The following is a 22931-nucleotide window of genomic DNA, read 5'->3' as shown; positions in this document are numbered from 1 at the left end:
GGGAACAACCTGGATTTAGTTTGTACCTGCTAACAAACCAAGAGTTTTAGTAAAATTGCAAGTATAAAAAAATAGTGCACCAATGCTACTTTCATAGATAATGAAAATATCAGACTATGATCTCAGCTAGCTTGCTTTCTTTTCTGTCCCTTCCTTCCTTTCCTGCATTCTCCTTTCTTACTCTTTCGTGCTAGTATTAGGGTGTGAACTCAGGGCCTGGTTGCTGGTCGCCTAGCTTTTTTGCTCAAGGTTGGTGCTCTGCTACATGAGCCATATAGCCAGCTTTTTTGGTGGTTAACTGGAGATTAGAAAAATCTTCTGGACTTTTCTACTTGAGCTGGCTTTGAACTATGATTCTCAGATCTCAGCTATCTAAGAAGCTAAGATCATAGGTGTGAGCAATCAGTGCCTGGCTCTCGGTTCAGCACTAGACAAAATACCTATTTTCTTCACTCCCACTTTAGTGGTTCCTAACCATTACTGGGCTCAGAACCATCCACTATGCTCACTCAAGACTAAGCTTTGAAGCCCCACTTCTGAGTTTGAAGCAGTGGCTTGGGACTGAACCCTGGCGTCTGTATTATTAACAAACACTCCATGATCCAAATGGCCTAGGGACCGTATTTTGAGAAACACCAACCCACCTTTAAAATTAACAAAACACTGGTTATCATTTGTGACTTCATGGTAAAGTTTCAAGCTGAATAAAACATTCCAACAGTTAGAACACTAACAGGTATATTAAACAAATGTATTAGCCATAATTACAGTAACTGCATTTTCTTTTCAAAAGTGGCATCATAAACATAATGATCTATATTTAAAATTGAAAAACAAAAATTTGTTTTAATTCAAGGCACCTGTAAAATACTTGCTGGTGTGAGAGAGAAGTGAATTAATTCAATTACATGTAAGAATAAAGAAAATGAAATTCTGGCAGTGATATAACTTTTCCACAGAGCAAACACTTTTGCTCAGAAATGAGCAACTTAAAAGAGTCAACGATTTTGAGGAAGACAAACCAAGCTTCCAACAGTAAGAGAAGCCTCCTGCGTGAACCACATGACTGAGCTCATGTCCCATATCACTGCCTGCATGTGCTTCAGGAACGAGCAGGATGATTCCCCTTGAATTCTAGCCTGAAATACGGATTCTGCATAAATCTGGAATTCCTGTTCTTGTTCAGGCACATGTGACCAGGGACTTTAAAGTAATACTGGATTTGGCAGGTTTTGACCTCAAGAGGATTTCCCAAGCTTCGTAGGTCTACAATTCAAATTCTTCTAAAGGTATTTTATTTCATGACATAAATGGTCAATTCTGTGATGCTGATGTCTCTGAAACATGAATTTCAAAATATTAACACAACAACAAAAAAACTGTGAGAGCAGCATTCTGAATGCTGAAGTGGCTGAAGTAGAGTGACCACTAGGATATTCTTTTAGTGTTTGAGAGTCAATGCCCACATAGACAGCGGTGCGGCAGTTTGCACACACAGGACGGGTGTGCCACAGTGCGGAGCTCTTCACCAAGTCTTTACATAGATTTTAGGTCATCAGCCCAATCTGTAAATGACATTTAAGAGAAAACTCAGCCTTGGAAGAGCTCAAAAATACTATTTCATAAACAGAGGGTGCTCTGATACTATGGCAAATCAAAGATAATCAGTTGACATATGAGGTAAAAGGAATTTGAAGACAGCAAAATCTTTATCGGTTATGAAAACAAAAAGTAAACTTGCACTTTAAAAAATGTCACTTACAGCCAAGCATCGGTGGCTCATGCCTGTAATCCGAGCTACTCAGTAGGCTGAGATCTGAGGATCACGGTTTAAAGCCAGCCCAGCCCAGGCAGAAAAGTCTGTGAGACTCTTATCTCCAAAAAAAAACCACTAGAAAACTGGAAGTGGCACTGTAGCTCAAGCAGGAGAGTGCTTGCCTTGAGCTGAAGAGCTGAGGGAGGGATAGTGTCCAAGCCCAGAGTTCAAGCCCCAGGACTGACCAAAAAAAAAAAAAAAAAGTCACTTACAGATGGTTTCTCTAATTCTGAGAACTATGTACAAAGACTATAAAATCTTCCAGTCTCACATTTCATGGCTTAATTTGCCAACAAAAGGAAGAAATGCCAAGAATTGCCTTGATTTTTCTAATATTGCCTTCAAAAATCTTAATATTGATCCTACAACAGCCTCCTTGATTCAAGAGTCTCCAAGAAGTCACAAACTCTGGTTATGTGGTTGTAACCAGAATATAGTGGTAGGTTTTGTGAATTTAAATATCCTCAGAATATGCAATGAGAGGCAAATTATATGCCAGATAAAATGGATGAAAAAAATTCCTTTAAAAATATAAAAATGATTCTTATAATAGTGAACTGACACCACTGGAATGAAAATATTCAAGAACATGGGTCACCATGAAATAAATGTATTTCCAGGTAAAATATCCATGAAAAATCATTATCACAGGAATGTTTCCACCTAAATGACGTTTTTAGGAAAAAGTAGCTCTCTTAACTTTCCCTCTCAATTTAAAAGTGAAACATAGCAGAGGAAGAAGGCATTTCATTGAATAGGTTATGAGTTTACTGTCAACATTCTAAAGCTCTCAGATAAAACAGTTTTCGATTCCGGGGTGAGTGGTGTTAAGGACTGAGGATGGGAAGTTAGATGAGGAAACTCTGACCTTTAAAAAGGACTTTGGTTACAAAATACATGATGAGGGCCATTTTAATTATACCTTTTATTTTGGGGCGTAGGAGGCAAGTGCATTTGTGTGAAATAAGGAAATCCACTACTGGAAACTTAGACGGGAACACTCTTAATAAAGGGACCGCCTCCATTTTCTATTATTGACCCTTTTACTTTCTAGTATTCTGATCAGTGACAGCATTCTACTGATCAGAAATTCACTGAAATTTAAACAGATTTAGGAACTATGAACACATTTATATGTGGTTGTCTTTAAGGTTTATTCTCACTGAAAACCAATGTTTAAACACTTCTTTCATACAAAATTTAATAATTTAGCCTATGAAGTAATTTAAATACTTATGTTCCCTCAAAAAGACAACATTTTTGCGCATACATACAGGATGTACACATACAAAAAGGATGGTCAAAAGAATTTTTTGGCAGCTGCTTCTTGCTGAGTCCTATAAACAAAGGAAAGGAAAATTAAAAGAAGTTTCCATACTGGATTTCAAAAAGAAACAGAACTGACTTCATATTAAAATACGAATGCTTTTGAAAGCATAAAATACATTAAGAAAAGTATATATTCTATACATGGACTTCTAGTGTGAACTGAAATAAACTAGAAAAAATATATACTTGTATACAATTATTTACACATTTGCTGAAAGTTGTTTTTATGGGCATATTTAATTCCACCAAATATTTCAACTGAAAGAGAGAAAAGACAAGGTTGCATTTTATTAAGACTTACCTGTACATGATATAACCAATGAACAACACCGTTTGTACCACTACAAATATGACGAAGTGGACAGTAGATAAGCATGACGGGAACGGCGGGAGTTCAGGGCATTTCGGTTTTTCATTGGATGGCTATAAGACAAAGAACTTGGATCATAACTACACTCATAGTTTTTAAAGACATAAATGCAACTGTTACAAAACTCATCGTTTACTATATAAACAACTATTTTCATTTATTCACTTTCCAACTGACTTTCTATCCCTTTAAATTTTATTTATGTCTTCTAGTCTGGACAATAAACTGCAAGGCTACCCCACTAAGGAACTACTTGACAATACGATGGCTCTTCCTCAGACCCACAGCATTCACCCCCCCCCCCCCCGACTGTAACTCTAAAATAGGTGTTTTATTCCTTATTTCCCTATCTATGTAGGTATTTCTTTCATTTTAAGGAGAAAATTAAATATCAGGGACAAAGATTTCACCTACGTCTATCCACACATAATGGCTTCTAAGATGAGTTGTTTTCCATATGATTACCTCATATCAGGCAAAGTTTTTTTAGGACACATGTGCTATCTGTGGCATCAACTATCACATCAAAGGGGAAGAGGAAGAGGAGGAAGAAATAATCTCAAATAGGACTAGCACACAAATGCTTTGGATGAGAAGTCATGCTTGGTAACAAACTTATGAAGCCAAATTTACAAACATAATTTATATATTTGTGGTCTATACATAAAAATGCCATGTCATAAGTCCTTGAGTTCAAAACCCACTACAGAAAAAAATTTAAAAAGCCACCTTTCATAGGCAGGTGCTGGTGGCTCATACCTGTAATCCTAGCTACTCAGGAGGCTGAGATCTGAGGATCAAGGTTTGAAGCCAGCCTAGACAGAAAAGTCCCTGTGAAACTTTTAGCTCCAATTTACCACTCAAAAACTAGAAGTGGTGCTGTGGCTCTCAAGTGGTAGAGACCTAGTCTTGGGCACAAAGAGGCTCAGCGAGCACTAAGGGCCTGAATTCAAGCCCCACAATCAACAGAAGTCAGCATCCAAAAATATAAGGGCAACAAGATTAGAAGTTGAACTGAGGACTTACGTTTCCTCTCTTTACCATTTACTAGCTAGTAAACTTGAGAAAACTCACTTTAATATTAATAACATATTAATCTAACATTTCTTAAAGTACCTCAAATTAAAGAAAAGGTTTTTACAAAGATAAAACTAGCCAGGCATGGTGGTACATGTCTGTAATCCCAGTTACTTGGGAGGTAGGAGGATTGAGAGTTCAAGACCAGCCTGGAAAAAAGTAGTAAGACTTTGCTATAAAAACAAAATAAGAACAAAAAAGTTTAGGAGCACAGCTCAAGTACTAAGGAGGCCCAATAAATAGGTAAATAAGTCAATAAATAAGGAAATTAATTAAAAAGTAAAAAAGATAAAGCCTCATATAAAATGTAAGTAGCCAGGTCTGCTTCTAATAAGTTTGACTAGGAACTATGGACCAGTCGTATTGTCACCCAAGTCTTATACAAGGCAATTGCAGAGCCAGGAAAGAATCCAGTCCAATCCCACAAATAACCTGTGTTTGGTTGATGGCAAACCCAGGTTAACAAGATAGCTAGAAAGATCAGATCAGAATCTTTGGGGAAAGACACGTCAAAGACATTATAAAAACCCATGGATCAGAGACAACACTAAAATGGGAATCAGAAAATATTTCATTGGATGGTACTGTAAATCCCACACAACAACTCCCATGCCATCATTCTGCCCTGCAGGGGTTAATGGCTAGAGGCACTAAGCTCCACCTTAAGCAACTAGGAAACCAAAATAAAGGGAATTTGGGAAATAGAGAGCAATTCTAACTTAAACCATCATCAGCATCCTCAAGCATTAAGTATTTCAGTCAAGTGAGTTCTTCCCTTTCTGCAGAAGGCAACGGTAACTACAGAAGGAGAGGGAACAGGTTACCAGACTCCGCTGTGCCAAGCTGTCTATGTCTCTCTTCACCACGTGCAGGTGCTCCTTGATGTCCATAAAGTGCTGCGTCGACTCATAGACGCCGGCAGCGCCTGGGTGCTGTATGCCACTCACCAGCCTCACCGTTTCACTCATGGAGTTCCTGAGACAGAAAACCCCTTTACCCAGTGAAGTCACTAGAAGGACATTTTTTTTCAGTCATAGGTTAAATAGTTCTATACCTTTTAAAGTTGAACATAGGAGGTATTAAAAACAACAAAAGAACCCAAACCAACCAACCAACTAATGAAAACAGAAGCCAGGCATGGTGACACATGCCTATAATCTCTGCACTGCGTAGGCAGAGGTCAGATGATAGAGAGTTTGAGGCCAGTCTGGGCTAACAGCCCAGTTTTTGTTAAAAAAAAAAAAAGAAAAAAGAAAAAAGAAAAAAATAAGCCAAGCCATGATTGAGTGGTTGCCTATGGTTTTTGGTAGGTGCCACTGCCCACCATTGTAAGAGAACAGCACAGCACATACAGTAGCCTAGGAAAAGAGCAAAATTCAGAACTAGAAGAAATGCTTCTAATGAATGCCTACTGCTTTCAAATCATGGTAAAAAATTGTACGCTGAACTCCCTTGGGGACCCTGTGTCTGCGAGGTAACTGGAGAAGACAGCCAGCAGTGGGCGCCTGCTCTTCCCTGGACTCTACCTTGTATCCATCCCAGTTTTCTTTGTTGACTTGACTTTGTGTGACTTTGTTGCCAACGAGTGAAGCAGCTTTTCTGAGTTCTGTGAATACTTTCTGTGAATCTCCAAACACAAAAGTTCATTGTGCCTATTTCTCTCTGCAGTTCTATCAAATGACACCAGCATATAAACCTAGTGCTTTGCTGGGCACCAGTGGCTCATACCTGAAATCCTAGCTACTCAGAAGGCTGAGATCTGAGGATCACAGTTCAAAGCCAGTCTGGGCAGATAAATCCATGAGACTCTGATCTCCAATAAAGCACCAGAAAACTGGAAGTGGTATTGTGGCTCAAGAGCTAGCCTTGAGCTGAAGAGCTGAGCGACAGAACCCAGGCCCAAAGTTCAAGCTCCACGACTGCCAAAAAACCCCCCAAAACCTAGTGTTTCAACCAGAAGCCGACCAAAGACGCATCTGTCTGGCCCAAATATGAAGTAAACACAGTTTGTTAAGTTGAAGGATCGTATGGCAGTCTCAAGTGTAATGGGCTTATTAAAAGGTAATTCTGACAATACACAACATTTTGCCTTACATCCTTGAAAGCTATGATTCCACAGTTAGATCATACTGAAGGTTAAGTATAAATTTTTAAAAATTATATAGGATGTTAGAAGCAACAGACACTTGAAAAGTAGGTATGAAATATCACAAGTGCTTTCTGAATCAATGTTATACAAAATTAAGTTTTAATAGCATGTGTGCTCAAGAAAATCTGCATGACTCTCAGCTTTTGAATTAAAACATCAATTAAGAATTACATTTCCCCATGACTAAAATGCTTCCTTCCAAATATAACTTTCTAACCTGAATGCATGTAAAAAATGCAGTCATATTTAATATTCTGAGAATATTGCTTTTCAGAAAAGAATACTGTTTAAGTAAAAATGTCCTTTAAATGTACACAGATTCAAAGTTCTCCTACTCGATCATTAATTTACCTGTGATGGGCATGTTGTAAGTTGGACAGCAATTTTTAGGGAAATAATATGTGTGAGAAAAATATAATTCCTGCCTTGCTGAGACTAACAGTCTACAAGCACTGTCTTAGAATAACTAGAGCCCTACAAAGAAAAATGTAGTTAACTGATCTGGTGCCTAGGGCTGAGTGTTATGGGATGGGGAAAGGTCTAGTGGGAAGATCTGTGGGAAAAGGAAAAAGGGAATAGGCCAAATGAAAGAAGTCTAGATAGAATCTGGGGAAAAGCACCTTCTAAGGGATGATGGAAGATAGAACAAAAGTGAAGAAACTAATGGAAGCAGAGAAGTCAGAGAACACAGAAAAAGTATGTTAGAAGTCTTAGAAAGTTTCAAGATGGAGAATTGGGTCCAAGCATCAAATACTTCAGTGAGAAGGTCGAACTACATTTAAAGATTCTGTTTTCAACCACCTCCCCCCAAAAAACAACTAAGATTTCCTAATATAAAAATCCATAAAAAACACAAGCCACCCTGGTAAGTTGTAAAGGCAACTGTTTCCTGTCCCTTTAGGTTTCTTTCTGAAGCTAAAATCTGAAGAAAAAGTTCTAGAGCACTAGCCCAGAAATTTGAGTGTAGTTGCATTAACTTACATGGATGACATTTGTTCTTACTGGTTAAGTGGGAGTTTGAAAGGCAGGTCTGTACCAAATGCTTCCATGGGCAGTAGAGTTGGGGGACTGGGAATTCCTAAGCACAGCTTGGACTCTAAGAGCATCTGGAACACAGCACCCTTTACAGAAGAAAGAAGACCGAAAATAGGTGGGAAAGGGTAAGAACCAAGGGGAGCTGGGAACAGGTGGCAAAGATGGGTGTAGATGCGTGCATGCACACACGCGCGCGTCTTGTCTGTCTCTACACTGGTGGGGGGCGGGAGGGGAGGAAGAAGCGCCAGTATCAGCACTTTAATCTACTGCATTGTATCAATGTTAATTTCCTGCTTCAGACAACTATATTGTGGTTAGGTGAGAGCTCAACACTATGGTAAGCAGGTCAAAGACATTTGAAATCTTTTTTTTTTTCATTTTCTAAAGTAAAAAATTAGATCATAATTAAAAAGTTCTGAAAAATGGCATGTTACAAGATTCAGTCTATATTCATAAAAGAATACTATTCATTTAGCTTTAACTACTTGAATAGTTCAACTATTCATTTGTTCACATTTTAAGAGGTGTTTTTTATGATAAAGATGTCAGTGCTCTAAAAACTCAGCTTATGGAAATGTGACATTTTGACCTGCTCTAGGCATAAGCAAACCATTCTTACTACAAGTTTATCATCTAACATCCAAAGACACCTTTCTTCTCTGTTTCAACTTTTGTCCAGTTTCTCTTTGGGTACGAAATGGGAATGAAAGAGGTTGTCACATAGCTTCTAAGTAGCTTCATAGCATCAAAAAGAAAAATAAGTTCCTTTAGGTGGGCACAGTAGGTCACACCTGTAATCCCAGTTACCTGGACAGACAGGGGCATCATAGGTCTGAGGTTAGCCCTAACAAAAAGTAATTAAAACAAAAAGGGCTGGGGATGGAGTGGTAGAGTGATTGCCTAGCAAGTACAATGCCCTAAGTTCAAGTCCTGAATTCAATTCCTAGTATCACACACACACAAGTTCAAGTCCTGAATTCAATTCCTAGTAACACACACACACACACACACACACACACACACACACAGAATTCCTGCACTGTCTGCTTATATTGGAGCTCTACAATGCTGAATATACTTATTCTCCTAGTATTTCTCAGACATTTGTTACATAGAAATCCATATTCTTTTTGAGTTCTCTAAATATAAGCACATGCCAGCCTCTATCAAGTACCTATGTCAAACTTTTTTGTTTTTGAAGATGTTCAATTTTTGCTTTTTCAGCCTAAAAGTAAATATTAAAATATAGATGCTTACATGGAATTTTTAAATATTAAAATGTATTAGTACCCCTGTTTTTACAAAATGAACTCAGAATGTGATTCTTACCTTCACGGAGGAAGATTTTAACACATACACCTTTCTTTAGATAAGGGTATCACGTAACACTGAGATGCTACATTTATATACTTACTTCATTTCATTTACTTGTCTCATAATCTCCTGCTGAGTTTTCACAACAGTATCCAGTTCTTGCTGACTAATCTGGAGGAAAAAAGACAACAGCTCAACACTCCACGACCTACCAGAGCACTGCACACAGTAGCCTTTTTCTCTCCTTTCCTTCAGACAAAGGGAAAGGCCTATCTGTGGATTTGAATGCATACCTGCCCATGCTGCCCTGGGACCCCTGCTCCTCTTTTAGAAATCTCCTCTGTCAGCGACGAGACATATCTTCTCTGCTCATCTAGAATCATATCCAACTGCCGATTCAGCTGCTTGATTTCAAGATGAATACGGTTCTGGCCTTCAAAAATTTGTCTTAGCTCACGATCTCCTACACTTTCAAATACGTCATCTGCTGAAAAGTGATTACAAATTAAAATTAATAGACCATATAGATGGTTTTGAAGTACTGCAATTGGCACAGTGCCAACAAATGCCAAAACTAGAATATCACCAACTTTGTGGTATGATATCCCAAATACTAAATGTACATAACAGTAAATTTAACTAGGTTACTATTTGTTTTTTAGTATCCAATGACTTAACATATAAATTAGGCCTGAACTTTTCTATTTAAGTAATTTTCTCTTTCATTTACATAGTATGATTTTATTAGGGAGAATCAGTATATTATATTAGAAACAAAACAGTGATGGGTCTGGGGGGAGGGTGTTTATATCTGAAGATGGATGGGGACTTTCTAGGGTGACAAAAACATTCTGTACTCTGATCTGGGTGATGGTTATGTTTGGTGCATACATTTGCCAAAACACAACAAACTGAGTGTGTAGATTACATGCTTTATATATGTATAGAAGGCACATGAACATATACATATATATAAATATGTATCTTCACATACTACAATCAGCTTCAGGATATAATCATAAGTGATTATGCTATAATGTTTAAAGCAAATTAAAGAAATTCACATTTCATTTTTACTTCCATTAGGCCTAACTCTTTATTATTGCAAATTTAAACACTCCAAAGGCCTTATTAAATAAATAGTCCTGATAATTTATACTGATAGGGAGTAATAAGCCCAGCAGATAATGTAAAGTCACACTATTTTCCTTAACATGCAGCTTTGACATACTTATAAAGCTTAATTTCATTGGATTAGACTAGCATTCTAAATTATACTCATTAAAGGATTCTTAGTAGTAAGAAAAGTAGATATCACCTACTCTTGCAACAGTTTTGATAGATTTCAAGTATTATCACTATGGTAATGACTAAAAGGAGACATAATCCTTAGTAATTTCACTTAGCAATTACTGAGCCTCAGCTACTAATACTGCACTGCTATGGTTTTTGTTTGAGGTTCTGAAAGCACAATACTGAACACAGAAACAAAATGCCTATCCTCACAAAATTCCCATTCTTTTTTATTTTATTGTAAAGATGGTGTACAGAGGTTACAGGTACATGAGTAAGGCAATGAGTGTATTTCTTGTCGAGCATTGCTACCCCTTCCCTTGTGTTCTCCCACAATTCCCACCCTTGTCTTCTGGCAGTAATAGGACCTGAACTCAGGGCCTTGAGCTTGTTAGGCAGGCATCTGAACCACACCCAGGACTCTTAAGAGCTTCCACTCCAGCTCACTGTTCATCTCTACACACACAGTACTTTTAACTCACATGTCATTAAAGCCACACTCGCTTTTGCCAATAGACTCAAGATTTGCTTATCACCTTTTCAGAAATTTCATGGAACGTGTAAGTGCAGAGAGCAGGGCGAATCAGGCAATACAGACACAAACATGCAATATGCAGCTAGGGCTACAGCTATGCGCCAGCAAGAGCTTTGCCATGACTCACCCGGCTGCCCTTGCAGGTCGGGGTGGCCCTTCTGGAACTCCTCTTTTTTTTTGTCCAATTCTTGTTGAAAGTGTTCAAACTCCTCCTGATACTTTTCCTTTTCTTTTTCTGAAATCTCTTTATCTGGTGTAGGCTGTTTTTGAAGTTTAAGAAAAAATATAAACAAAACAAAAAACAAACAGAAAAGGGAATCTGTGAGACATCTTAATACCTTTTCTCATGCTAACTACTCCACTACTGGTTGGAAACTTACTCCTTATTGATATCAGAGCCAATTTTACTTTTTTTTCCTTCACATTAGTACTAAGACTTGAACTCAGGGCCTGGGTGCTGCCCTTTAGTTTCTTCAATCAAGGCTGGCATCTTACCACTTGAGCAACAGCTCCACTTACAGCTTTTTGCTGGTTAATTGGAGATAAGAGTCTTATGGACTTTTGGCTTTGAACCTTGATCCTCAAATCTCAGCCTCCTGAGTAGTTAAGATTGAGGGTGTGATCACTGGCACCTGGCCCAATTTACTTTTGCTACCAAGAATAGCACTAAAAATATCAATATTTACTGATGGAAAATGCACTTGCACTTTCTGTAAGTGCACTAACTTCCTACACCATCACAAAGCGGTCAGGACAGGTATCTGTTAACCAATGAAGAAATAGTGCACCACAGAGCTTCGTAGGAGATCATGGGCAATGAAGAGTAGAAACAAGACACAAACCTAGGACAGTCTTCCCAGTCAGACATGAGGCAACACTGTTGGAAAACTGAAAATAAGCTGTTGGAAAAACATTGTCTTCACTTACCGGCTCTTTTCCGGGCTCAGTTAGTTGGAAAGTCAGAAAAGAGAGAACATCATGGTCATCTATGAATTAAAAAAGAAGTCTCAAAAAATTCTATTATGGATTTTTACAGTTGTCAATTTACCGTATAGTATTTGTTGCTTCAAAAAACTATCAGCTCTAATTTGGCAAAAGTAATAGTGTTCTGTGAGCTTAAGAGACAAAAATTCATTACATTAGAAACCAAAAAGTCTTCACATTAGAAACAATGTACATTGTCACAGAAGCACTGTATTATCAATCTGACTTATAGAATTGTAAACTAACCCCTTTGTACAACTATTTAATAATTCTAAAATTATGGTAAAATGGCACAGAAAAGAAAAAGAAATGATGTACATTCACTTTCTCTGTATCTTATTAAACATCTGTTATAAGTGTTTAACATATAACAGATGTTCAATAATGTCAGATAAGGAATGGTAAGGGATGAACAAACAGAGTCAAAACAAGCGTAAACTACTAATTCTGGAACCACAACCCTCCCATATTTCCCCCCAAATCTTCTTGGCTGATAATACCCAATCAAATAAGATGAAATCTTGGTTACATATTTTTGGTACTATCTGACTCAAAGGACATACAATTTTTTGCCTTTCATATTTGCAGATTTGGATTTTATCTAAAAATCATAGAAAGCCAAGTTTATTTTAAGCTGTTTCCGCAGCCTGAACCTCATAACACTAAATACCAGTTCTGGCTAGTCATATGCACAAAGCAATTTATTTCAAGTGTGCAGTAATCTTTTTTTCTGCCACTCCTATGGAGATCTAGAGATGTAGGCAGATTATACGAACACATACACTACTGTTACAGACTGGGTAACTTGAACCAGACCACAACTTCCTGAGAATAACCATTACTGTGAACTTCAGAAAGTCCTATTTATGATTTGGCAAGCTCATTTAAAAATTGAAATGATATGGAAGTGGTGTTGTGGCTCAAGTGGTAGAGCACTAGCCTTGAGCTGAAGAGCTGAGGAACAGTGCTCAGGTCCAGAGTTTTCAAGCCCCATGACAGACAGGAAAAAAAAAAAAAAGCAGAACAAAGGGTGGGGGGTAGGGGGGAGGTGAAGGGTAAACAAAGGAGGAAGCTGCAATGCTTGGTAAGAAATGTATGCATTATCCTGCCCATGTAATTGTAACCCCTCTGTACAGTATGTTCTCAAATAAAATAAAATAAAATTAAAAAAAAAAAAAAGAAAAATCAAAACCATATGATTTTTCACTGGGCACTAGTGGCTCATGCCTGTAATCGTAGCTACTCAGGAGGCTGAGACCTTAGGATCACAGTTTAAAACCAGCCCAGGCAGGAAAGTCCGTGACTCTTATCTCCAATTAGGCAGTAGAAGACTAGAAGTGGAACTGTGGCTCAAAGTACACTCCCCTACCCCCCACCATGATTTCTCTTCCTTCTCTTCCCGGATTATATAATTTGTACTTCTGAATATTATTTAAAGCGACATTGCACTATATAAACACAAAATTGTATTAGTATGGAATAACTTCAATTATCACATATCTTTGTTTAAAGTCTGGCCCCCAAAAAACCATCTCCTAAGGTTGTCAAATTCATTTATATGTGATGTGTCAACCCACAGTCCTCAATTGACAATTAATCTCTTAAAGCCTCTATATTAAACATGGTTCCTTTACTGATTCTGTAATCTGTGTATTTGTATGTGCTTGAGGCAATCGTATACTTATAGAACAACACAGGTTAAAAAAAAACAAAAAAACAACAGTCCCAATAGAGTCAAAGAATGCCATAGCACACTAAGGGGCCGAATAATCTACACAGTTCTACATAAACAAGTATATATGTCTTTAAACTGTACAACAAGAAGCAATCTATACATTTTCAATATAAGACAGTAAACTTACCTGCAAGACCTCCTGTGGCAGCAGATATTCCAAAATGTCCTTGTGGGGGGATAACCATATTTTCTACTTTGGCGCAAAATTCATAATCATTTTTGTCTGGTGTAAAGCCATTATTAATCATTACCTAAAAAGAAAAATTATAGCCACAGCTGTGTGACATTATGGAGTGAACTGATCAATTTTATTAGTAGTTATATTCAATCTTCCCTTCATTATTATAAAGGGTAATTTAATATTTCTCATGTGGCATTATTGTATACGATAATGGAGCTGGGTTCAACTCACAATTCGTTGGTTAGTTACTTGGTTTGGCACTGTTCAAGTACTTAAACTCTCCCACATTCAATTTCCAGTGTTCTAGTCACTGGGAGTTAACTGTGCATAGAGTATAGAGCACAAGTGTGATAATTTAAGGGTCAGGAATCTAAATCTAAATCATCTTTCACACATACCATTTTAACAATGTTGGGCCCTATGTTATTTTTCAAAACTGTTAATTGGATCATTTCACTTCTTGCTTAAAACTCTGAACTGTCTTAAAAGTTCCTCTTAGGATAAACTGTAGTACACTCCACTCAAGGTCTGTTACTCTCAACCTTTCAGTGTCACCTCCTCTAGATCTCTTGTCTTGGAGCCATATTTTCTTCCCTCAAATATTTCAACCCCTCTCAAGGTCCTGTGACTGCTTTCTGTGGCTAGAAAACACACACACACACACACACACACACACACACACACACACACACACACACACACACACACACACACACACACACACACACACACACACACACACACACACACACACACACACACACACACACACACACACACACACACACACACACACACACACACCCTTGCTTTCAGACCTTCCTTGTAATCCCACAGAATTACAAGATTCTAACCACAGGATTCCTTGATGGTACCTGTGTCTTTGTCACACAGAATAGAAATGGTATGTGTGTTTTGTCATTACTCTGTGTGTTCTTTGAAGGCAATGACCTTTGTTTGACTCATCTGCACATCCTGAAGTCTTGGATATGTATGTCACATATGCCAAACAGCAGGATGGTTAAATAAGGAAATGAACAAAGGAAACCTGCTGGCTAAGTTTTATGAGATGCTCAGGTTTGCCAGTTTTGAAGCCTCGTGCTTTTAACTTCAAGAACTCAAAAAGAAAAGTCCTACCAGAAAGCTGTGATTTGTTTATTATCACTTACTGTCAATGCTTTCTGGTAATAGATAATCTTGGCCCGGACAGGATAGGGTTTGTTACGGAAGTCCCTCTGGCAACTTGCTAAAGCTTGACTGGCGCCATCACTACAGCACAGAAGAAAGGAAAACAAACAAGAAACAGACTTAGGAAGTGTTTCAACATCTAAAATTCTAAAAGATTAATAGCAAGGTATGACTGAGTCTTAGGATACTTCAAGCTGTTTATTCTTAAGACACAAAGATGGCAGGCAAGTGTTTCCTGTGAGAACACTGGGTACACAATAATCTAATGTCACCATGGCTTGATAAGAAGGGGAATGACTTCCTGTGCTAAGGGAGACAAGCACAGAGGTCCTCTTATCCTGTGGCAGAAGCAAATCTCTCATGAGGCTTTTAGCTGCAGATCTATAGGCTTCTTTCTAAATCCACTGAACAGAGTGAGGACAGAAGGCCCAGGCACTTCTAACAGCTGCACAGGGATGGGTGATGAACTACCTGAACTGGCTGAAAACCACCAAGATGGGAAACAGTAAACTTACTGATTGGCTAAAAAGTAATTATTCCATAACTATATGAAAATTTTAAAAGATGTACATACTTAATTTATATACATTATAAATACACTAAATACTCAGAAGCTTTGCCATCCATTTACAGTTTTTACATAAAGCAGTATTCAGATAGCATAAGTGCCATACACTGTATACTCATTAGTTTGGTCAAGGCTAAACTTCATTTTTAAAGATCTCTTTAAATAAAGATTAAAAGTGGCTAGTAGCATCACTAAGAGCCAGCAACATCTGATAAGCCTTAAAATTAAATGAAAACATACTTGTTTTGAAATCTGAGATTTTTTTTCCATAGAAAGAACTTTAAGATAGAAACAAACTGTGACCTTCTCACTGAATTACAAAATGATAACAAAAAATAAATTGCAGTTCATATGGTTCAGATTTAGTTTGGTGTTCAAATCTGAATATATTTCATGAGGTTTCCAATGAGAAGCAGAAATGGAAATGATGTAAAAAAATCACACACTTACTTTTGATGGTCATAATGGATCTGTCCATTATTGCCCACGATTACTATAGCAGGATTATTTTTCTAAAAAAAACAAAACAAAAAAAGAAAACATTTAAAGTCCTGAACTTAAAAAAAATTTCCAGATCCTTCTTGATATGTCTCTTACAGATGAGACTGTAGGATTCAATATTTAAAAATATGATGATGGTCTTGGCATTTATGGAGTTGCAAAAGATCTTTAACTTGCTAATAGTGATGTTTAAAAACACCAGTGGAGAACAAGCAGCTGCTAACCCACCAGTTAATGCTTCCAATATATAAGCACATTTGTTCTTGAATATTTTAGAAGAAATCATAAAAACTGACCTAAGCTGGGTGCTGCTGATGGCTCATATCTGTAATCCTAACTACTGAGGTGGCTGAGTTTTGAGATTCAAAGCCAGCCAGTGCAGGATATTAAGACACTTATCTCCAAATGACCAGCAAAAATCTAAGAGTGGGCTGTGGCTTCAGTGGTAGAATATCAGCCTTGAAAAAGCTAAGGGACAGAATCCAGGCCTTGAGTTCAAGTCCCAGTACTGGCACAAAAAAGAAAAACAAAAAATTGACCTGTTCAAATAAATGGTTAACATAAACATAGCAAATGTATGAATACGTGAGTCAGCCAGAGATAGTAATACATAGGAATACTGTTATGAAAGCAAACTATTATGGTCTCTACACACTGCTGCTTTCGCTGCCTACATCTAAAGACTGACTCATGTTTACTTATCATAATTACTAAGTACAAGCTGGATGGGGAGAGTCATTGCAAAGTTCTGACTTAGGTCTCCATTATAACTTTAAGTTTGTGTATGAAAAATTTGTCTCCATAGTTCTTAGTTGCTGAATTCTCTGCTACATGGAGATTATGACCTGAGGAGTTCTCTACTGCCAAACACATCAGTGACAGATAAGATATGCTTCTCACAGCCTAGTCTGGCTAGGAGAAAAAGTGGGTAGCAATTCTGACAACAAATATACCTTTCCATCATTGTCAAAAGAATCAAAAAATATTCCAACACCATTCCACATATCAGCGGATCCAAAGACGGGGCCCTCCAAACCTTGATTTTCTGTATACCAAATTGCCTGAAAATACAAACAAGGAAGTTAGAAGCTAGTGGTATGTACTATAATCATACTGCTGTACATTATGCTAGGGCAAATGCATGTATCTGTATCTTCTCAAAAATAGAAATGTACATACTAGGCCATCAGCTCCAATCCGACCTCTTCCAGTTACTCGAAATGTCACCTCGACTTCCCAGTTCTCGAAGGCTGCTTTTGTCTTTGTCCATACTGATCCTCTTTGGCTTTTTAATGATGGTGCTATTCGAATTTGATCTGAACTTGGAATAGCATCTACAGCAGAAAGCAGAGAAGAAAAACTTTACGTTATAATTAGGCAAAATTAAAACATCAGTACTGAACCACTATATATAATCTATAGAACAATTTTGTTATAAAATAATTTCACGTTGAAAGTTACAACTTTGAAATTTGAGAGCTAACATCTCTTATTTATCTTTTGGTTTCTTGTAAGTGCTGGGGATTGAACCCAGGGCCTTGCAAGTGCATAAAGTAGGCGAGCACTATACACCACTTGAACAATGTCCTCAGCCTCATTTTTATACAAAGAGTATCTCCACAAAAATAAAAAATATAAAGACCACACCATCCAGTAAAAATTATAGGGGCAGAATGGAGGAAATGACTTACAAGGTAAATTTGTCTATTTAATCTTCAGACTTTCTATAAATATCTAAAAAACTTATGAATCGTATAAAAAGCCTGCAATGTATTGTGTCAATTTAGAAACCTTAAAAAACTCAAACACTGTGAACACTTACCACTGGGAATCAAGACACTTGTTCCTAGTCTGAGTTCAACTGTGATTCTGAACAATAATCTTTCTACTCTCCCAGACCGATCCTATGTTCATGTGTAAAATGAAGGGCTAGGATTGATTAGCCCCACAAATATCCCAAAACTTACATGCAAAATATTCAGCATATATGCAGAATATTTTTTTTCTAGGGAGAGAGGCAAATGAATTTTTTTTGAGGTACTGGGGTTTATACTCAGGGCCTCCAAGCACCCTATCACTTGAGCTATGCTCCCAGTCCTTCCATTTCAATTCAAAGTAAACTGTCTAAAAGAATTCTCAGAGAAAATTGTGGTTCCCACCGGTGATTTGTACTTCCAGCTAGGTTCAAGTCCTAATTCTATCAGTTACCAATTGTTAGTTTTAATCAAGTTATTCCACCTCTCTAACAACTTCATGGATATGTGCTTATGCAAATGTGTATACAGACACGCCTTGGGGATATCAGTTCAGCTTGAAAACACCAGAATAAAGCAAGTCACAGATTTTTGTGGCTTTTCAGCGTTTATTAAAGTTATATAGTATGCCTGAGTCTATTAAATGTACAAGATCATTATGTCTAAATTCTACATGTGCTTTAAGTAATTTACTTCTGAAGAGATTAGATCATCAGCTGTTGGAAAACATCAACAAACTTCAACTTGTGAATAAAAAACTCATAACGTGAAGTATGAGAAACTGATGTATGACAAAACTAGGTATGCTTATAAAAATGTTTCAATCCTCTTATTATTGGGCTTGAGCCTAAAGTTTTTGAACAATGCTAGCATTTCCTCCCAAATAGTAACCATTCTGACATTTATGCTGGGAAATAAAACAACTACAAATCACTTTACAGGTAGGAAACATTCATAAGAAGAAAAGCTGAGACATTTTTAGTGTGATCATTCACCATCTGCTACTAACACTTCCAAGCACTGAAAAGCCTGAGAAAGGACAACATGGAAAAAATACTGACAATCAGAAGACCTAGGTTTGAGTTCAGCTGTCCTGACACTTGCCAGTTATATAACCTTTTCTAAGAACATTTCCAAACAGCAACTGTTCTGTATAAATAACAGACAATACCTGCTCTGCCTGCTAAGGATCAACTCAGAGTATGAAGGTGAAAGAGCTTTCAGAGCTATAGTTAGAAAATGTTATCTTTTCTTTTTAATGCCCTTTTGGACCTAAGGATGCAGAATGACAGTGCAAAAGGACAAAGCTAAGAAAGAAACACCAGTTTATCTTGAACTTGAAGTCATAAAAGGCTGTGATTAAACCAGATTTAATTTCTCTATTTTTTTGTTTTGAATGGATCAGAGAGTAAATGAAGAGTGGATATGAACAATGGCATTAAGAGAACAGAGATTAAAAATTACAGTAACAAGAAAGCAAGATACATATCTGTATCTATTTCTAACATAGATTTCTAAAGATATAAATAGATAGGTATCAGTAATTCCCAGAGTCTACAGTACATACATAGGGCATGGCTAAAAATACATATCTCTATTTGAAATGTAGTCTACGAATACAACTTAAATCCCATAGGTAATTATACTGGCATTTTTGCAACACACTAACTGGTTATGGGTCTGTAAAATAAAGTTAAGGTAGTAAATTTTAGATTGCTGTCTTTAATTTCCTGATGTGTACATGTGAGAAAGAGATAGAAGCAAGTAGGCAATGGAGTGGTACAAAACAAAAAGTGTGAGTAAATCTACCACTAATACAAGTCAGCATCCTTCCAAAAAGCAAAATAAAAACCACAAAAAATTCAAGCACTTGTGTTTGGTATCATGTATATCATCTCTACGTACATTAAGAACAATGTTATCTTGATTTAAAAATATACCCAGCAGGCTTACAATGACTGCCAAATAACATAATTACACTGTGCTTCAACAACTTAATGACTTGGTCATTAAATAAAATTGAAATTTAACCTTATAATTACACATTAATTCGAGGGAAATGGCCTTTTTCTTAAAAGTATGCTTCCTATTTAGTAATTGCTTGTCCATAAACAAAACATTTTGTTCCAAGCTTTTGATAATCTAAAATAATATATACAAGGCCTCATATACATGGTTGCTTAATCACACAGAAAAGCATTTGCTACTTGTTGCACAGGTTGCATCGGATGGTCCCTGAACAGAGATTATTACATGCCAAGCGCTAAGGCAGATGGCTCAGTCAGCAGTTGGCACATCAGCACGTAAAACTGCAGGTATGTTTGTTTCTTTTCCAAACATGAATGCTCTAGCGGGACTTTGATTTATGAGTACCAAATACAGAGAAAATAAAACTTGAGGCAGTAATTATTTCCATTTCTCCTGTTCCTTTTTTTCCCCCTTGAAATGAGAAGCTATGCCACTGTCTCAAGTTCAGAAACCATGCCAAAGAGGGTATCCTGCTACCAAACAAAAGCGAGACTGTGCCTGCAGAGTGGCCTGGCGTGGAGACCCGAGATTATTCCCACTCTCCCAGAAGCAGCTTTAAGGTGAAGCCTGAGACGAAGGCATACACAGCCTCTCTGGAGCTGTCTAGGAGGGTCGGACACCAGGGAAGAGACGGGCAGGGGAGAGGGAGCTGCCAGGGCGGCTTTAGGTGAGGAAGGCGGGTGAGTGTGTGTGTGTGGGGGGGGGGCACGTGTCCCTCGGAGACGTGGCGTCCGGGTGAAACGCGACACCTGGGAGCCGGCTGGGGGGGGGGGGGGGGGGAGTGTACCGACGGAACACTACACCGCCAGAAGCAAGAGACCGAGGAAGGCCGGCGGGAGTGGACGGAGCACGGGGAAAACTCTCTGGACAACTGAGGGCCGGAGAGGGACCCGTGCCCTGAGGGTGCCCACCGCGGCTCAGGGGAACCCCGGCCCCTCCGGAGGCCCCCCCCCCCGGCCCCGGAACTCGCACTCCGAGGTCCCCGATCCCTCGGCGCTCCCGCCCGGGTCCCTCAGCCCCCAGCCCCGGAACCCCCGCCCCGGCCCCCCGGCCCCCAGCCCCGGAACCCTCGCCTGGCCCCCAGCCCCAGCTTACACCCCGCGTGGGCCCCCGGCCCCCAGCCCCGGAACCCCCGCCCGGGCCCCCCGGCCCCCGGCCCCCAGCCCCGGAACCCTCGCCCGGGACCCCCCGGCCCCCAGCCCCGGCCCCCAGCCCCGGAACCCTCCCTCGGGGCCCCCCCCGGCCCCCAGCCCCAGCTTACTCCCCGCGTGGGCCTCCGGCCCCCAGCCCCGGAACCCCCGCCCGGGCCCCCCGGCCCCCGGCCCCCAGCCCCGGAACCCCCGCCCGGGCCCCCCGGCCCCCGGCCCCGGCCCCCAGCCCCGGAACCCCCGCCCGGGCCCCCCGGCCCCCGGCCCCGGCCCCCAGCCCCGGAACCCTCCCTCGGGGCCCCCCCCCCGGCCCCCAGCCCCAGCTTACTCCCCGCGTGGGCCCAGAAGGGGACGGTCCCGTCACTCTGCACCAGGTGCGGCCCCTTGAAGCTGTATTTGTACTCGAAACGACGGTGTGGCAGCTCGGCCGGCGTGCCCGCGGCGCCGGCGGCCATGGCGTCGCCTCCCAGGCCATCGCCCCCGACGAGACGACTGAGAGACAGCAGCAGGGCATAGAAAAACGGTCGCGATCGGGCCTGGGGACGCTTTCGCCTGGATCCCGCCATCTTGGATTCTAGGACGCAGAGGCCGGCGGGAGAGGGAGGGGCGCGCGAGGCTGCGGATGGCCAACAGGGCGCTCGTTGATTGGTGGAGCCCGAGGGACCCCTGAGGGCAAGGGGTGAGCCCCGCCCCCGGGTCCTGGATCCCGTCAGCCCTCTGGCTCCCAGCATGGGTGGGCGTGGTCCGTGTGGGCGTGGCCATGGGGCGGGGCGTGGTTGTGGGCGGGGCGATTTGTCTCGAGCCTGGTCCCATTGGGAAGTGTTGGAACCTTTGTATGTTCTTGGGAATGCAGGAGAAGCGACCCTTGGCCTACCTGCAGTAGGCTTCCTCCCGCCACCCAAGAGACCTGAGAATCTGACAAGGTAAAATAAGTTCATGTCGAGTCATCTTTTCACATCTTTTCTCCACCTCATTCCATTCTTCTCCTTAGGCTTGCATTTCTACACAATACCGGTATAAACTCCATTCCTCCTCCTTTCCTGATTAAAAGAAGCCCAATTTGTTCAGGATGCTTTGCATTTCATGAGAGGTGGGTTGAAATGCCACCCACCAAATAGGCAAAACTTCACTTTGCTGATTTGTTTCTCTTCCTGCATGAAATGTGTATGCAATGTCTGACAGTGAAGCAGCCATGGTGCTACCACTAAAAACAATGGTGCAAGAAGTCACAGGTCTTAGATGATTTCCTTTAGCTCCTCTAATACCCAGGGCTGCCACTTTCATTTTCTGATAAGACTCACTCTTGTAAGCTTGTTTCCAAGTTCTGTTACAGTCAATTCGGTTGCCATAGACCCTGACGTGTATGGAGAGCTGATCTGCATCAGGCAGTCGTAAACATGAGTGTTTGGAGTGGTAAACATGCATGGCCTCATTTACAATGAAATGGACCCAATGTTTGAATCTAACATCCACCCTTTTGCGCTTTGCTTCTTTTATAAGAAAACTGCTTTCTCAAGCCACATGTCTACTTTCCCTAAAACAACATCCTGAACACTTTGAAAGCTTTTCTATAAGTTGTCACCAGTGATAAATCAGCAATTAAGCACCAAAGCTTTGAAGTTAGCTGGCTGGAGGTGAATCCCAGCTTTCTGAACATGTGTCTTGACATTTAGCCACTCAAAAACTCCATTTTCTCATGTGTAGGATGGAAATTAGTTTAAAAAAATCTGTCATCCATTTAAGAGAGAATTTAGTGCCTGTGCCTAGTGAGCTCCCACAACATATTAGCCACTTCGTGACATTTGCTCACCTTCCCAACAATAATGATGAAAAAGCCATCTCAGCCCCAGAAACTCAACCAGTTCATTGTGGGTGCATTCACCTAACACCCAGTCCCCTTCCCCATATCCATCTCTTCAACTTCAG

General features: G+C 39.9%; 1 protein-coding gene across 3 annotated transcripts; it reads right to left on the bottom strand.

The window, feature by feature from the left end:
- Positions 1–848: 848 nt before the first annotated feature.
- Lman1 (lectin, mannose binding 1) lies at positions 849–21597 on the bottom strand. 3 transcript variants are annotated; one of them, XR_006145652.1, is made up of 14 exons: positions 21334–21597; positions 17255–17409; positions 17029–17136; positions 16025–16086; positions 14988–15087; positions 13765–13888; positions 11846–11904; positions 11046–11178; positions 9384–9574; positions 9191–9261; positions 5417–5567; positions 3447–3568; positions 2025–3153; positions 849–1757 (listed from the first exon to the last, which is right to left on the bottom strand). XR_006145652.1 is itself a non-coding variant. In XM_042668539.1 (14 exons), exons 1-13 carry the CDS (start codon positions 21569–21571, stop codon positions 3117–3119), a joined length of 1554 nt encoding a protein of 517 aa, XP_042524473.1. In that variant the 5' UTR covers positions 21572–21596; the 3' UTR covers positions 849–1565; positions 3091–3116. The 3 variants fall into 3 exon arrangements, 1 of the variants encoding a protein (XP_042524473.1); XR_006145651.1 differs by having other exon boundaries at positions 9384–9577; positions 21334–21595; XM_042668539.1 differs by having other exon boundaries at positions 849–1565; positions 3091–3153; positions 9384–9577; positions 21334–21596.
- Positions 21598–22931: the final 1334 nt, after the last annotated feature.

This window comes from Dipodomys spectabilis, unplaced genomic scaffold (assembly GCF_019054845.1).
Source record: "Dipodomys spectabilis isolate Male_0828 unplaced genomic scaffold, ASM1905484v1 ptg000455l, whole genome shotgun sequence".
In the NCBI taxonomy this organism is placed as follows: domain Eukaryota; kingdom Metazoa; phylum Chordata; class Mammalia; order Rodentia; family Heteromyidae; genus Dipodomys; species Dipodomys spectabilis.
This window is presented reverse-complemented; position numbering and strand designations above follow the sequence as displayed.

Bases quoted from the DNA above. Each gene is read 5' to 3' on its own strand.
- Lman1 (XM_042668539.1), bottom strand. From the start codon at position 21,571: ATGGCGGGATCCAGGCGAAAGCGTCCCCAGGCCCGATCGCGACCGTTT. The intron at 11,905-13,764 runs GTAAGTTTACTG...TTTAATTCATAG, and splicing joins TGCCACAGGAGGTCTTGCAG to ATGACCATGATGTTCTCTCT. The intron at 5,568-9,190 runs GTAAGTATATAA...TTTCTGTCTCAG, and splicing joins AGACAAGTAAATGAAATGAA to GAACTCCATGAGTGAAACGG.